General features: G+C 41.4%; 1 protein-coding gene across 2 annotated transcripts in view; it reads right to left on the bottom strand.

Annotated features, from left to right (window-relative positions):
* Positions 1-14,757, bottom strand: part of EIF2B3 (eukaryotic translation initiation factor 2B subunit gamma) — a 128,492-nt gene that overhangs the window by 19,168 nt on the left and 94,567 nt on the right. The window contains exons 7-10 of one of the 2 annotated variants that reach the window (XM_005607107.4): positions 7,620-7,747; positions 6,287-6,477; positions 4,195-4,272; positions 3,533-3,681 (exon numbers count right to left, since the gene is read on the bottom strand). In XM_005607107.4, the coding sequence (XP_005607164.1) occupies positions 3,533-3,681; positions 4,195-4,272; positions 6,287-6,477; positions 7,620-7,747 (546 nt within the window). The remainder of the gene's footprint in view (positions 1-3,532; positions 3,682-4,194; positions 4,273-6,286; positions 6,478-7,619; positions 7,748-14,757) is intronic. The other variant, XM_070260079.1, reaches the window with a different exon arrangement.

The following is a 14,757-nucleotide window of genomic DNA, read 5'->3' as shown; positions in this document are numbered from 1 at the left end:
GCAGTGTACCACAAGATTCTGGCTTTTTTGGGGGGGTAACTAAAGTTATACACGCATGGAGGCCAGCCTGGTGGTATAGTTGTTAAGTTTGCATGCTCCGCTTGCTGGGGGTTTGTGGGTTTGGATCCCTGGTGCAGACCTACATACTACTTGTCAAGCCATGCTGTGGCAGCATCCCACACACAAAATAGAGGAAGACTGGCACAGATGTTAGCTCAGGGACAATCTTCCTCACACACACAAAAAGTTACTATATGCACGTAGTTTAAAGTAAATCATTCTGCAGGTTTTATTATGAAAAACAGTAGTCCTCTGTTCCCGCTACTCATTTCCCTCTTCACAGAGATAACTCTGACTTCTTTTTGCTGAGTATTTCAGTATTTACTTCCATATCTCTAGATAATAACATTACTACTTCTTGATTTTTCAGTTTTGGGCATCATCAACAGACTTCCCATAATGGAAGATGAGAATTTAGCTCTCCTTTCTTTCCCTGCTTCCTCTTTCTCCTTTTTTTTTTTTTTTGAGGACGATTAGCCCTGAGCTAACATCTGCTGCTAATCCTCCTCTTTTTGCTGAGGAAGACTGGCCCTGAGCTAACATCTGTGCCCATCTTCCTCCACTTTATATGTGGGACGCCTACCACAGCATGGCTTTTGCCAAGCGGTGCCTTGTCCACATCCAGGATCCGAACTGGCAAACCCTGGGCCGCCAAAGCAGAACATGCGAACTTAACTGCTGCGCCACAGGGCTGGCCCCCTCTTTCCCTTCCTATCCCACATCCTTTCAATACAGTTACAGCATACTTTTGGTCAATAGTCCGTGTTTAAATAAATTCTATTTCATAGTTGAGCCACACAGCAAACTACGATGACTTTTCCTTTCTTGTACAACTTTTTTCACAGCGTTAAAAACTGTTTTTCTTCTTCTTCTTCTCCTCCCCAATGCCCCCCTAGTACATAGTTGTATATTCTACTTGCAAGTCCTTCTGGTTGTGCTATGTGGGATGCTGCCTCAGCATGGCCTGATGAGTGGTGATAGGTCTGCGCCTAGGATCCAAACCGGCAAAACCCTGGGCCGCCGAAGCAGAGGATGCGAACTTAACCACTCTGCCATCGGGCCCCAATAACTGTTTTGTTTTTGTTAGTGTTCTCTGTTATTACCAATTCAACCCCAACTTTTAGCCAAATGTCTAAATCTTTCAAGATGTTTATATGTATCTGGTACTTTATCAGTATGATCTTCCTGAAGTCTTTCCTGGATTGCACTCTGGGCTAACTCCTCCCTTAATGCTTCATGCATAGCTGTCATCCTTGGATCTGCTGTCACTATCATCCTATGGACTCTTTTTGTCTCTTTCTGAGTTGGATCTCTTATTTCTTATCCACCTCTTTTTGGTTTACTCTTCATTTTGATGGAACACATCTTCTAGAGAAGTTTTTGAGACTTTTCATGACTGAAAATGTCTATCCTATTGTCACACTTGATTAACACTTTGCTTCAGTATAGAATTCTAGGTTGAAATTAATTTTCCTTCAGAATTTTTAAAGCATTGTTCTATTATCTTCTAGTTTCTATTGTTGCTATTGATAAGTCCAAAGCCATTCTGGTTCCTGATTAGTTGTATATGACCTATTATTTTTTCTTTTTAAGTTTGTAGCATGCTTTGTCTCCAGTGTTCTGAAATTTCCAAAAGACGTGGGTTTATTTTTACCCATTGTGCTGGGCACTTAGTAGGCCCTTTCATTCTGTAAATTCATTATCTTTCAGTTCTGGAGCATTTTCTTATATTACTTCTTAAATAATTTCCTCCTCTGATTTCTCAACTGTCTTTTTATGGAACTCCTATTCAGATGTTGGACATTTCAGACTGGTCCTCTCATTTTCTTATCTTTTCTATGTTCCATCTCTTCATCTTTTTGCTCTACTTCCTGGGAAACTTCAAATTTATCTCGCAATTCTTCTATTGAGGTTTTCCTTTTTGTTACCATATTTTTAATTTTGAGTTCTTTTTTTGTTTTTTGAAATGACAGTTGTTTGAAACTATTTTTCTCCCCCTGCAAAGTCTCTGTTTCTTCTAAGCTGTGTTTTCCTATTTGTTTGATTTGGCCTCTATCTTTCATGATAGAGGCCTTCTTTAGATTCCTGGTAATCTTTGATTCTCTGTTCATATTTAGGAGAGGATTCTAAAAAAGCCGATTAGAAGTTCTAAGCACATGAATGGAATTTGTCATCCATAATTTTCACTACAGGGTGATTTGACAGGGCTGTTAGAAATCCCTGATGTAAATAAATGTAGGTTTTTCTTCTTGGACTGTCAGATGCTCTAGAGAAAATCCTTCCAAACTCCTAACTGAAGGCTTTAGGCCTGGTTACCAGGGTTCTGGGAATCAAGTCAGGAAGTGGGCATGGGGAAGGACAGATCTTAGTGGCCCAAATTCCTGTGGTCCCCAACTTTCCTGGTTTTTATTATTGGTACCTCCTGCCTCAATCCTGTCTATTGCCTTCCATCAGTCACTCTTCCTAAAGAGCAAAAGCTTAACCTTTAGCTCTATCCCTATGCAGCTCCTCTCCCTAAAATGCTTCCCCTAACTCTTTACTGGCAGCTGTGAGAGGGTGTTCAGCTTTCCTTGGCCTTGCAGTCTTTCCCTCTCCTTGTCTCCTATCATTTCTTGGACAGAGAAATCAACAGGTGTCAGAGCTAGAATCACTCTCAGGCTGATCCAACCTAATGGTTTTCAAAATCTGTTTTATAGACCTGCTTCACATCCTGGAGCAAGGACAGATGCCCCCTCCCCACTATATTCCAAACAACTCGCTTTTATCAGTTTTAAATATTGAGTTTCTGCATAAGATTTATCTTAAGAAAAAGTTCCCCTTCTAAAAAGTCTGAAACCCACTGATTTGGTAATATCCTTCCTCTCTGCCACCACCTACACACTTGCATTTTATATATGGAAAAATCTGAGGTCCATACAGGGGAAGAATCTTACTGAACATCATTCAAGCCTTCTTACTCCAAGATCAGGCTCTTCCTAAACCAAGATTTAGGACACTCTAAAGTGTCTCAAAATGGGAAGACTCTGTATAACTTGTAACAGAGATGCTCTCTCTCAAAAACAGTGCATGGCTTATATGTCCACTCCTGCTAGGCCTCTGATTTTTTCAGGGCTTCTCTGGGATACCGAGATAGGGGAAGGCGAACCTTAGACATTGGCACAGTGTCATTCCAGCACTGCCAGTGGCTCACTGCTGTGGCCATTCTATCAAGTAGGATATCAAAGGAAGAAAAGGCAGCTTCTCCCAGGACCACATTTGTCCTAAGTGAGAAAGCCACTGGAAATGCTTTCAGAGACCATGTCACTATGGAGCAACAACCAAGGCCTCAAAGGGCCTAGGCACTATTCCTTCCTTCATCCTTTTCCCTTTCCTCCCCTCCCCAAGCTGAACCCTTTCCTAGGTTAGACTGGCCCCAAAAGACTCCTAGGTGTACCAGGGGACTTTCCTCAAGTACGCACAAGAGAAAACATACCCTTCTTCCACGGTGACTGTGTTCATGAGAAGGCAATTGGTGATAGTCACTCTATCTCTTATGACACAGGATGAACCAATGACTGAGTGCTTAATGGACGACTTCTCTCCAACCTGTGTATCTGACCCGATGAGGCTGTCAACTCCAACCTGCAAAAGGCAAATAAAACCTTGTCCATCCATCTCAACCACTTGCAAACCAACTCCCCAAATCCCTTGAGCTGGGGACTAATGGAATCTCTCCCTAGAGACAATTCAGAAAGAGGGACCATAATCAGTATTTCTCAGGGCCACAAGGTCACAGAATGCCTCTGAGACCAACTCAAACTTACACACTCATGCATTTGTGTGTACAGAAGTGTTCTCTCGAAGACAGTGCCCAAATCAGGGTAAGAAGAGGGACAGAGATGGAACACTCCTGTGTCTGAGTCCCAAGACTTTAATGGACCTTCCTTACAGAGTTCATGTGGCTGGGGTCAGCATCTGTCCAGGCAGTCTTTTTGAGTCTAGCCTGGGCTACAAGGTGAGATTTTATAACCAGAACCCAGTTGGGATTTCCCTGGGGCTAATGAAGTTCAGGATTTAAGAGCCAATTCAGCTTCTCAAGGACAAGCCTCAATGTACCCAGTGTCCAATGTCTGCCCTGCCCATGCTAGCACTTACCAGGTGTTTGCTGACAATCTGGGCTGATGAATGGATCAGTGATTCTTCTGGACAAAGAATAGGTAGCAATTTGGGCACCTTGAGGAAAGAAGTTTGGTTACTAAAGTAAGACCAGAAAACACCTGAAAGCACCTTGGGGAGAACCCAGTGCCCAGTCAGAGATGGGGGCAGTTTTCAGTTACAGCTTCCTGTCTGGGTGAGGCAGAGCAGAGGCTGCTGCATTTCCCTTAGGACAAGGACTGTTTATGCAGCAGCTTCTATATGGTCTTATCCTCAGTTTCCTAAGCTGACAGTCTCCTCCATGAAAGTAATGCCACGTCTCTCAGCTGGGAGGCAGCACTTGGGAGAGGAGGCCTAATGAGGGCAAGGAGCATCATGAGTCCTGACCATAGTCATCCTAGTTTCCTGCTCACCTCCTGGACCACTGTGGCCATGCATGAGGTGAGGATGGGAGCAATGTTAGACAAATTCCACAATCAGGACAGACTCTGAGAAGACTTCTATGTTCTTCACCAGCCAAAAAAGAAAGTGGAAGGGGAAGTTCACACTATTCTCTCTCCAGTATGATAAGACTGAAAAGGTTACGAGTATGGAGTAGTTTTAGCTCCATACTCATCAGGAGGGCACAGACAGCGTGCCTATCTGTGATTCTCCGGCATGGGCAGAATGCTGGTCAAAGCACTGTGTGTGGTGGCCACACCAGCTGAGGGAGGCCTTGCCAAGACTGGCTACACTGGCAATAAGAAGGCTAATCCCTCAGCCTCTATCCCTGAGATCTCCTCTATTACACTCCAACCAAGGTCCTTCAGGCCTGTCTGCTATACAGCCCTTGCTGGCACTTCAGATACTTCTCTAGTCTCTGGCTATTCATGGACCTGCTTTCAGACTAGTCTGAGATACTCTAGTCTAGACTTGAAGAAAGAGAAATAAAAGTCAAATTAAGGAAGCTTTCTAATAGCTCTGACCCTAGGGTGGAGCTAACTTTACCCAGGACTGCCCTTGGTAAACGTGGGACTGGTTGTGACTCCTCATAAACTCTCCGGCTGGCATTCCTTTGGATCTATAACCAATCCAGGTTGGGGCCAGCTTGAGAACTGGGATTGGGGCTATACCCACTATATGGTGTGGGTTCTGAAGACTCTTGAGTCAGATTTTCTTCAGGGACTCAATCCCAATCCCAATTTTCAACAATCTTTTATCACTCTACTTACCCCTCCCTCACCCAAACATGCACCTGCAATGACAGTTTTCACAGAGTTCTACCAGGAACCATGCCAACAGCTAATCTTTTCATCACCTCATCTCCATTGTCCTTGACTGTCACCCCAATGTAGTTCCCTCACTGTCTATCTTTTCCTATTCTCATCTCAACCCTTTGCTGGTCTGTGTTTCCTTTTCACGATCTCATCATCCTTCCCCCTAAAACCTTCATCCTGTGCCTGCTACACTCTCAGCCCCTTCACTGTCCCCCTCTGCACCCCTTGCCTTAATTAAAACATGGCTGATCTTTTAGGGTACTGCTATCCTTCAATAGAGAAGCTACTCATTCTCTATACTTCACAAACCTCAGGGTTAAAAGGAGGAGTTAGCAAGATTCCTCACTCTCTGATGCTGTTTCCAGATACTTCTCTCTCAGACATTCCTTCCTTGAGGCTTTGCCATCTGGCTATTCTACACTCTGTTCCTTTACCTTCTTAGGAAAGCCTACTCTGTGTGCCTATGTTTACCATACCACATTAATGATTACACAGTACTTATCTGCTTGTTTATGAAGCACTGTACATATCCCTAGGCTGAGCAGAATAGGAGAAAGCTGCTGAACCTACAGGCAAGAAGTTAGCCTTCCTGGAGATCTTAGTCTTTCCCTGGAGCCACAGAGGCTCTGCCTCTATGGACCAGGCCCGCTGCTTCCCTTTTTGCTGTACTTGCATACCCCAATGGTTCCCTTGACATGCCAGGTCTTGCTCAACCTTGGGAATGAGAGGGATTCTGAACAAGTCACTGTGTACCTAATGAAGAAATAAGACAAAAGGCTCCATCTGTTTCTGAGGCAGGGACTCCCAAGATTTCTCCTCTAAACCCATCCTCTCACCTGTCTATTTGCTTCCATGTAGAGTCCCAGGGTGCTCACTCGAGAGCAGAGCCCCTCTTTCATGATATGGACATAGCAGCGCACCTGTGATCTAGACAAGTCTTCCCGTCTGTCTTCTTGACAGGCATTCCAGCAGACATCATAGGGAGCAAAGGTCAGTGTATTGGCTTCTTTTATAAAACTGTAAATATCTTCAGAACAGAAACCCAATCCGAGCAAGCGAATGAGAGAGAGATGACAGGGGGTACATACTCAGTCAAGTTTTGAAAGAGGGTACAGCTCACACCTCTTGCTCTGAACTCACCCGTGCAACATGGACCCTGGGTAAATCCCACTAAAACCTGAAAGACTAAGTCAAATTAAAAGAGACAATGTGCTTTCCTGTATGTTTGAAATATTGTATAATACAAAAATGTTTAAAAAGAGGTCCTACAAGCAAGTTTGACTAAAAATCAAGTACAACAAGGGAATACAAGCAAGTGTCCAGACTTTAGTGGCCAGCCATGTTGGCTTTGTCCTGCTAGCCCCTATTACCATATCTGGCGGTTGTGCTATGACAGAAATAGCCCAGGACTTGGCTCCAGAGTACCTGGGTCTAGTTTCTGAAATCTCGCAATAATCATTTGGGATTTTTTATTTTATGACAAGAAAACTGGGGCTCAGAAGACTGAGTAACCTGCCCCAGGTCACAGAGCTAACAGGAGGCAGAGGCAGATTTCAAACCCAGGTCTGTCTGATGTCAAGTCCTGCAATCTTAATCATCATGCTATTCTGTCTCCGTTTATTTCATTTGATAAATATTTTTGGAACATCTAGTATGAGCTCAGGACTGGGTCAGGCACTAGGCAGGGATATGAGAGCAAACAAGACAGCCCTCACCCCTACATCCTGGAAAGGAGACAGTCTGGTTGGCCTCTGGTTGGACTGCAATTGTCTACTCTTTCATATTTCTTCCCTTGACACAAGAGGCTGAGTTTAGTCAGGAGAGGAGTTGCCCAGAGCCTAGAGGACAAGGTGAGCACCAACTGAGAAATGGTGGGCAGAGTTTAAAGTAAAATGGTCTAGTGCAGAACATAGCTAAACCAGAGGTGTGAACCAGAGAATGGACCTGAAGCACGATTAGCCTATCCCTGAAGAGCATGGTGACAGAATCTGCTTGAGTAAGCTTACCCAGAGCTCAGGGAGTGGCATCAGCTAGCCTATCCTGCCTGGTGGCTAGACAAGAGTCTACTGCCTTGAGACAAGTATGTTGGGCTGGACTAAGCAGCCCAGCCACTCTCTTCAAAGGTGCTGCTACCCCTACCCTTCTTACTGCACCAACCCAAGCACAGACCTAAGGACTTCAGCTCCTTTTTCTTTAGATCTTCCTCTTTTTCTTCTTGTCCTTGTTGTGAGGAAGCTGAGGAGAACTGCTTTCTTACTAGGTATGGAATCAGTTCACTCCGGATGGAAGTGATTGACCTAGGAAGAAAGAGTGGTCAAATATGAGAAATCTAACTAACTGGATCCTACTGGGATTGACAATTCTGTGCAGGCAATGAAAAGCCAAATTCCTTCTAGTCATGCCACCTTGGGACTGAAAGAGATCAAAAGTGGAATGCAGGCGCTGGCCCCGTGGGTGAGTTGTTAGGATCGTGCGCTCTGCTTCAGCAGTCCAGGGTTTTGCCAGTTTGGTTCCTGGGCGTGGACATGGCACTGCTCACCAGGCCATGCTGAGGCAGCGTCTCATATAGCACAGCCAGAGGCACTCACAACTAGAGTATACAACTATGTACGGGGGGGCTTTGGGGAGAAGAAGAAGAAGAAAAATAAAAAATTAAACCAAACAAAAGACTGGCACTAGATGTTAGCTCAGGTGCTAATCTTAAAAAAAAAAACAAGTGGAATGGACTTGGCAGTTCTGGAGAAGCAGAGGATCTAAGTCTTCTATTAGCCTCAGGCTGGAGGGGGAGGGTAGTGTACTGAATCTGAGAATCTCTTCCCCTGGTTTACGTAGAAAATAGTCTTTGACAAAGTCCCTCTACATGGTGTACATGTGCACGTTTTGTTTGGGGTGTGTGTGCGTGTGTGTGTGTGTGTGTGTGTGTATTTTAACATGGTGCCTTGACTCCTAACTGGCAATAACCCACGGGAATGCAGAATGCTCTGGTCTTTTGAAAAAAGTTGTTTCAAAAACTTAAGTTTTCTCCATAAAGGCCTTGCATATCTTCTGTTAGATTAATCCTAAGAATCCTATTTTTTGTTGGAATTATAAATGGTGTCCTTTAAACATTATTTTCTTCTTCTTGCTGATTTATGAGAAATTCAATTTACTCTATTTTGATCTCGTGGCCAATTGCCTTGCAAAACAATCTTATTCTAGTAATTTATCTGTAGATTCTGACAATCATATCAACTATTAAAACAACCATTTTCCCTCTTTCTTTCCAATTCCTGTATCTTTTATTTATAATTTTCATCGTCTTACCATACTGGCTAAGACTTCCAATACAATGCTGAATAGACGCACTGATAGTAGTCATTCTTACTTGTTCTTGATTTTAAAGGAAATTCTTCCAATATTTTATCATTTAGACTGATGATTGTTGTAGCTTTTTTTTTTCATCATCAAAGCTAACATTTATTGATTGTCTTCTATGTGTAGATATTGGGTTTCACACTTTATAGGCAGTAATTGGCATATGTTGTATGTTTTTTGTAATACCCTTTATCAGGTTAAGGAAGTTCTCTTTTATTCCTAACTTGCTAAGAACTTTCATCAATGAATGGGTATTAAATTTTACTAAAAAATTTTTTTTTCATGTATGGAGCTCATCATATATTTTCTCCTTCAATCTATTATGGTGATGAATTATATATTTTTAATTTTCTAATACTAACAGCTGTGTTACAGAAAGACTGTATACACGATTTCTACTCTATACTACCTCACAGTAAAGGAATTACGGGTGATTCTTTTCTTCTTTATGCAAATTATCAAATTTTACCATTTTAGGCCGTTCTTAAGTTTGCTGTCTCTTATTTTTTCTTAGCGTCTATGATACCACTGTAACTGTGGGTCCTCCAGGACCAGGTGAACTGACCCCATCTGTTATCAACAGAGTGATTAAGAATTGCCTTTCAGAAAATCTTCAAATTCACATAGTCAGGGCATGTGCAAAAGAAGAAATCTTGACCTGAAATGACAACGGAACCAAAGATCCTCCTTCCCATGGAACCCAAGGACCAGAACATGACCGGAACTTGAAAGTCGGACTCTTACCAGAAGCGAGGGGTCCCTCATTCAGGAAGATCTGGTGTTAAAACTCCTTCTCCACCTCATCAAAAACGTTTAGAATCCTATCATAAAACTTTAGAACCTCATCAAAAACGTTTAGAACACTGTCAGAAATGTTTAAAACCTTACCATAAATGCTTGAAGCCCATCTATCGAATTCGGTCCTGCCAGAATTTCCCCGTGCCGGCCCATTCTCCCTAACCTCTTAAATTTTGCCCCAAATCCTGAATGAGAGAGACAGATCTGAGGGTACACGCCCCCATTCTTCCTGCAGATGGATCTTGCACAATAAAGCTGATCTCTTTTCCCAAAGGGTGATGCCATAATTAATTGGCTTGTGCGCATTGGGCAAGTGAACCCCAATTTTGTGGGGTGAAAAAACTACTCTTCTGGTTTGGTTCAGACTCTGCAAATTTAAAATCCTTTCTAACAACTAGGTACTTCCCATGCAGACTTCACCCTCTCACCTACTTAAGAGTGGGCTCCCTCACATTGCAACAGTTGTACTTGTTTATCAATGCCTATCAAAGAATTTTTACAACAAAGTTAACTTCAATTTATTTTCATGCAATCAGATCAGTCTAGGACAACATTTACAGAAAATCAGATCAAATATCAAAGTGAAGAAGAACTTGCAGAAGGCAAAAAAATTCCTGCACTATTTTTACATCACTCAGACACAAGCAGTAAGTAACCTTGGCCAAGAACTTTGGAGTTCTCCTTCACCTGGACTTTTTGGGTCCCAGGAGGCATGGTGTTTCCTGATGGGTATCAAGACAGGATATTGGATCTAAATGACCAGGAATCTATTACAGGGGAAAGGATCTGATCTTTAGCACAGTGATTATGCTTTTGATTTATTCTAAGCAAAGGGAATGAAAGCATAGAGGGGTCAGAGACTAGCACACGATTTTGTTTTCTCTCTCACACTGTGACCATGTTGGAATTTTAAATCACTAATTAATTTATTTAGCATTTACCAAGCATTTATTAATATGCTAGTTACTGTGCTAAGCCTTGGAAACATACTGTGCCTGACTTCAAAGAATTCATAATCCAGTGGACAGTAGCCTCATTATGGATTTAAGGAGAAGGGTAGGAGATGAGGCTGATTAGGTAGGCAAGGAAGCTAGATCATGGAAGCTTTCTGTGGCAGTGTATAAAGGCTGAACTGAGAAGCCAGTGGTAGTTTTTAAGCAAGGGAGTAACACGATCAGTTTTATGTCTTAGGTAAGGTAATTCAAGGAGCAATGGAAACATGCCTGGAGAAATGAGAATGAAGGAGGAGGCCTGGAACTGAAGACAGGGAGACCAGTTACAAGACTCTGAGAGATGAGGTCATGTGGCCTGAGAGAGGGCTTAATGTATAAGCAGCCCCATAAACCTGACCACTGCTGCATACTTTCCCCCTGCCCGCCCCCTCCCACTGGCCCCCATTCAAAGAAGTCTGCAGGCTGACACAGGACCACACAAGAGTATAGGTAGGAAGAGGCGGAGGCTGAGGAGGGTAAGCAAAATTATGAACCCTGGAGCTACACAGTTCATGATTTTTGTCATTTTTAAAGGATCAAGTCAAACATCTTTGAAAAATTCTATGTAAGATGAAGCTCTTGCATTGAATTTCAATGTGATTTTTCTCCTGACTCTTCAATGGAGATTAAAAATTTCCATACGAATATAAAGAATGAAACAACACTTACTCTTAGCTCTTTTTTTCTCCTCTTAAAGCGCCAAACCAGTATGGGTAGCAAATGTTCCTTGGCCCCCTCTGGTGGAAAACAAGTCAGCTCCCTTTGAAGAAGTGACAAAGCACGGACAGCTGGGGGATTTCAGAGCCATGATATTTATATTATGGGCCAAACAGAACTGTCACTGGAATAGGCAAGCAAACATGCCTTGGCACACAGCCCCTTCAGGGAGAGCCCTTTAAGGACATCAGAGAGCAATCCGAAGACGGTACATGAAGCAGTCCTGCCAGGTCCCATGTGCCTCTACTGGCACTCAACATCAGGTCAATTCCTATAATGCAGTTGGATGGAAGACAAAACTACTCTTCCTGTTTCCTAGTTAAAGTAGAGGCAGCTCAAAGCCATGCCAAGAAGTGGGACAGGCTGCTGTGAACATCCTGACCCTGGGGCTGAAGACCAGCAGCTGAAACTAGTGCACTGGGCCTGGGCAACCTCACTTTCTCCCTTCCTCTTATACATAGCCTTCCCAGAAACACCTGCCTCATCTTATGAAATTAGAAGCTCCTAAGAAATAAGAAGCCAGCCCTGGTGGTTTAGTGGTCAAGATTCAGCACTCTCACTGCCATGGCCAGGGTTCATTTCCGGTCAAGGAACCACACCACCCGTTGTCTGTTGTTTGTCATACTGTGGTGGCTGTGTGTTGCTGTAATGCTGAAAGCTATGCTACTGGTATTTCAAACACTAGCAAGGCCACCCATGGTGGACAGGTTTTAGCAGAGCTTCCAGACTAGGAAGAAGGACCTGGCTACCCACTTCAGAAAAAATTGGCCAGGAAAACCCTATGAACAGCAGTGAAGCATTGTCTGATATAGTGCAGAAAATGAGAGGATGGTACAAAAAAGACGAGGCAGGGTTCTGCTTTGCTGAACACAGGGTCGCTAAACGTCAGAATCGACTGGAAGGCACTAACAACAACCCAACAAAGAAGAAAGCTCAAAGGAGAACAACACATTTGATGACTAACTGTAAACAAACAACTGCACCAAATTAAAAAGAGAAAATAACTGCTGCAAATAGGACAAAGGATTAATATCCTTAATAGATAAATAGATATAAATGTTCAAAAAATATAAAAATGTTTTTAAAGAGATAAAAATTAAAATAAGATACAATTTCTCCCCCAAATCAAATTAGCAGATTTAAGATAATTCTCATTACCAATAAGGGTGCTTTGAGATAGTTACTCTGACACAATGGAAATCGGAGTGTAAACTGGTAAAATCTTTTCTGAAAAGTAATTGGCAATACATAGCAAAGGTCTTGAAGATATTCAGATCTCTCACCTGTAATTCTATTTCTATAATTCTATTTCTATAAATCTATAGTAAAGAAAATACATAATGCTCAACAAATATCTGCTGAATAAATGAATGAAATAATCAGATTATAAAAAGAGATCTGAAAAAAAGGTATTCCTCTTAATGTTACTTATAAAAGAGAGAGACCAACCAAATAGCCAACAATGGGAGAATAATAATACACCTGTGTAATAGAATATCACATAGGCAAGCTCTGATTGTAAAGAATTTTTTAATGACAAGGAAAATGCTCATGAAATAATCTTGAATAAAGAAAGCAGTTGTTTTTACAGCACGATCTCAAGTGTGTATACGTATATATAAAAACAAAACGATGGAAAGAAATACACTAAAATGTTCACAGTTATCTCATAGTAGTAGAATTATGGGTAATATTTTCTTTTTATATTTTTTGAATTTTCCAAATTTCACAGCCACAGGTCATTCCTTTTGCCTTCTTCCCTTACGTTCTGTGGGATCACTCTCTTGATCTGTTCCTATTTCTGATAACTCTCCCTCTGTTTTCCCTAAAATTTTGGTGTTTCTCAGGATTTTTCTTTTTGCTTAAGATTTTTCTCACACTATTTGTCTCCCTGAGACAGGTCATCACTTGGTGGCTTTTTTGCTGCTGATTCCCAAATGTAGACCAATAGCCAAGACCTCTCTCCTTTACTTTAATCTCACATTTTCAACTGCCTGATGGACCCCTCCATTTAGACGACACAGGTACCTTAAACTCAATGTCTAAATCTGAACCCATTATCTTTCTCCAAACCTCCCCCTACCTACACTGGTTATCTTGCTCAGTGATATGAAGATTCATTTGGTCACCACACTAGAAATCTGGGAATCATCTTGACTTTTCCTTTAACTCCTCACACACCATCAATCACCAAACATGGCTGATTCTATCCCCTAAATCTCTTTCAAAACTGTCAACTTCACCCCATCTCTACCACCACCACCTAGTCCAAGCCACTGTCATCATTTGCTTGGATTCCTGCAACTGCTTTTAATTGGTCTCTTTCCCTCCAGTCTCACCTCTTGAAATCTATCCTTCATTAAACACAGAATACTCTTTCTAAAGTACAATCTGATCATGTCTCTTCTTCTTTCAATCTATCCTCTTACTCTGTAGGCACAATGATTTTTCCAAAGTACAAATGTGATCTTATTTCCTTAAATGTATTTAATGCTGAAGATAGTGGCCTGGGAGGTAGCATGAAGGGAGTTTATGGAAATCTGGTAATGTTCTGTTTCTTGACCTGAATACTAGCTACAAGGGTGTGTTCACTTTGTGAAAATTCATTGAGCCGTACGGCAGCTCTCAAATATCATTTCTCCTTGGAAGCCTTTCATTACGCTTGTAGGCTTCTGTACTCTCATAGCAACGACAATTGCGTATCTGTTCTGAATCCATAGCATGTGTGAGTTCTATGCTAGGAAATTAATATATACCATCTCAAATTCTTATAGCACTCTTCACGGTAGGTATTACTGTCCTTATTTTATAAATGAGGAAATCAAGTTAGAAAGGTTAATTATCTTGCTTAAGGTTAATACAGCTTTTATAACTGGCAGACATGAAAGTTACTCCATCCCAGATGCCCATGATTCTTTTCCACTATACCATATTAACTAGTATCCTGTGTTTACTGCAGCCACAGCACTTTCCACAGGATTTATAATTTTTTGCTTACTGCTTCTCTACCAATAAACATGTAGTCAGTGTTAAATAATTTATTTGAATAAATGAATGAATGAATGTGTAAATCACTGAATGTCATCTCTCTAGGTCAGACAGCTGGAAATAATTTCTTTTTCTGATTTTTGGACATAGAAAGTAGAGCTTTCCTGATTTGGAAATGTAATGAACTCTAAAAATGTTCATTAATATATTTAATATTTAATTTTAATATTAAATTTAATATTTAATTATTAATATAAATATTAACATTAATATTTAATATAAATATGTCTATTGATAATATTATGTGTATTAAAAAGCCAACATTTGAAAAAACATATGATTATCAGTTCTGCTTAAATCTGGCATTTTTAAATTTTTTTAAATTTTATTTATTTATTTTGAGGAAGATTAGCCCTGAGCTAACTACTGCCAATCCTCCTCTTTTTGCTGAGGAAGAC

This window comes from Equus caballus, chromosome 2, assembly GCF_041296265.1.
Source record: "Equus caballus isolate H_3958 breed thoroughbred chromosome 2, TB-T2T, whole genome shotgun sequence".
Lineage (NCBI taxonomy): Eukaryota > Metazoa > Chordata > Mammalia > Perissodactyla > Equidae > Equus > Equus caballus.
This window is presented reverse-complemented; position numbering and strand designations above follow the sequence as displayed.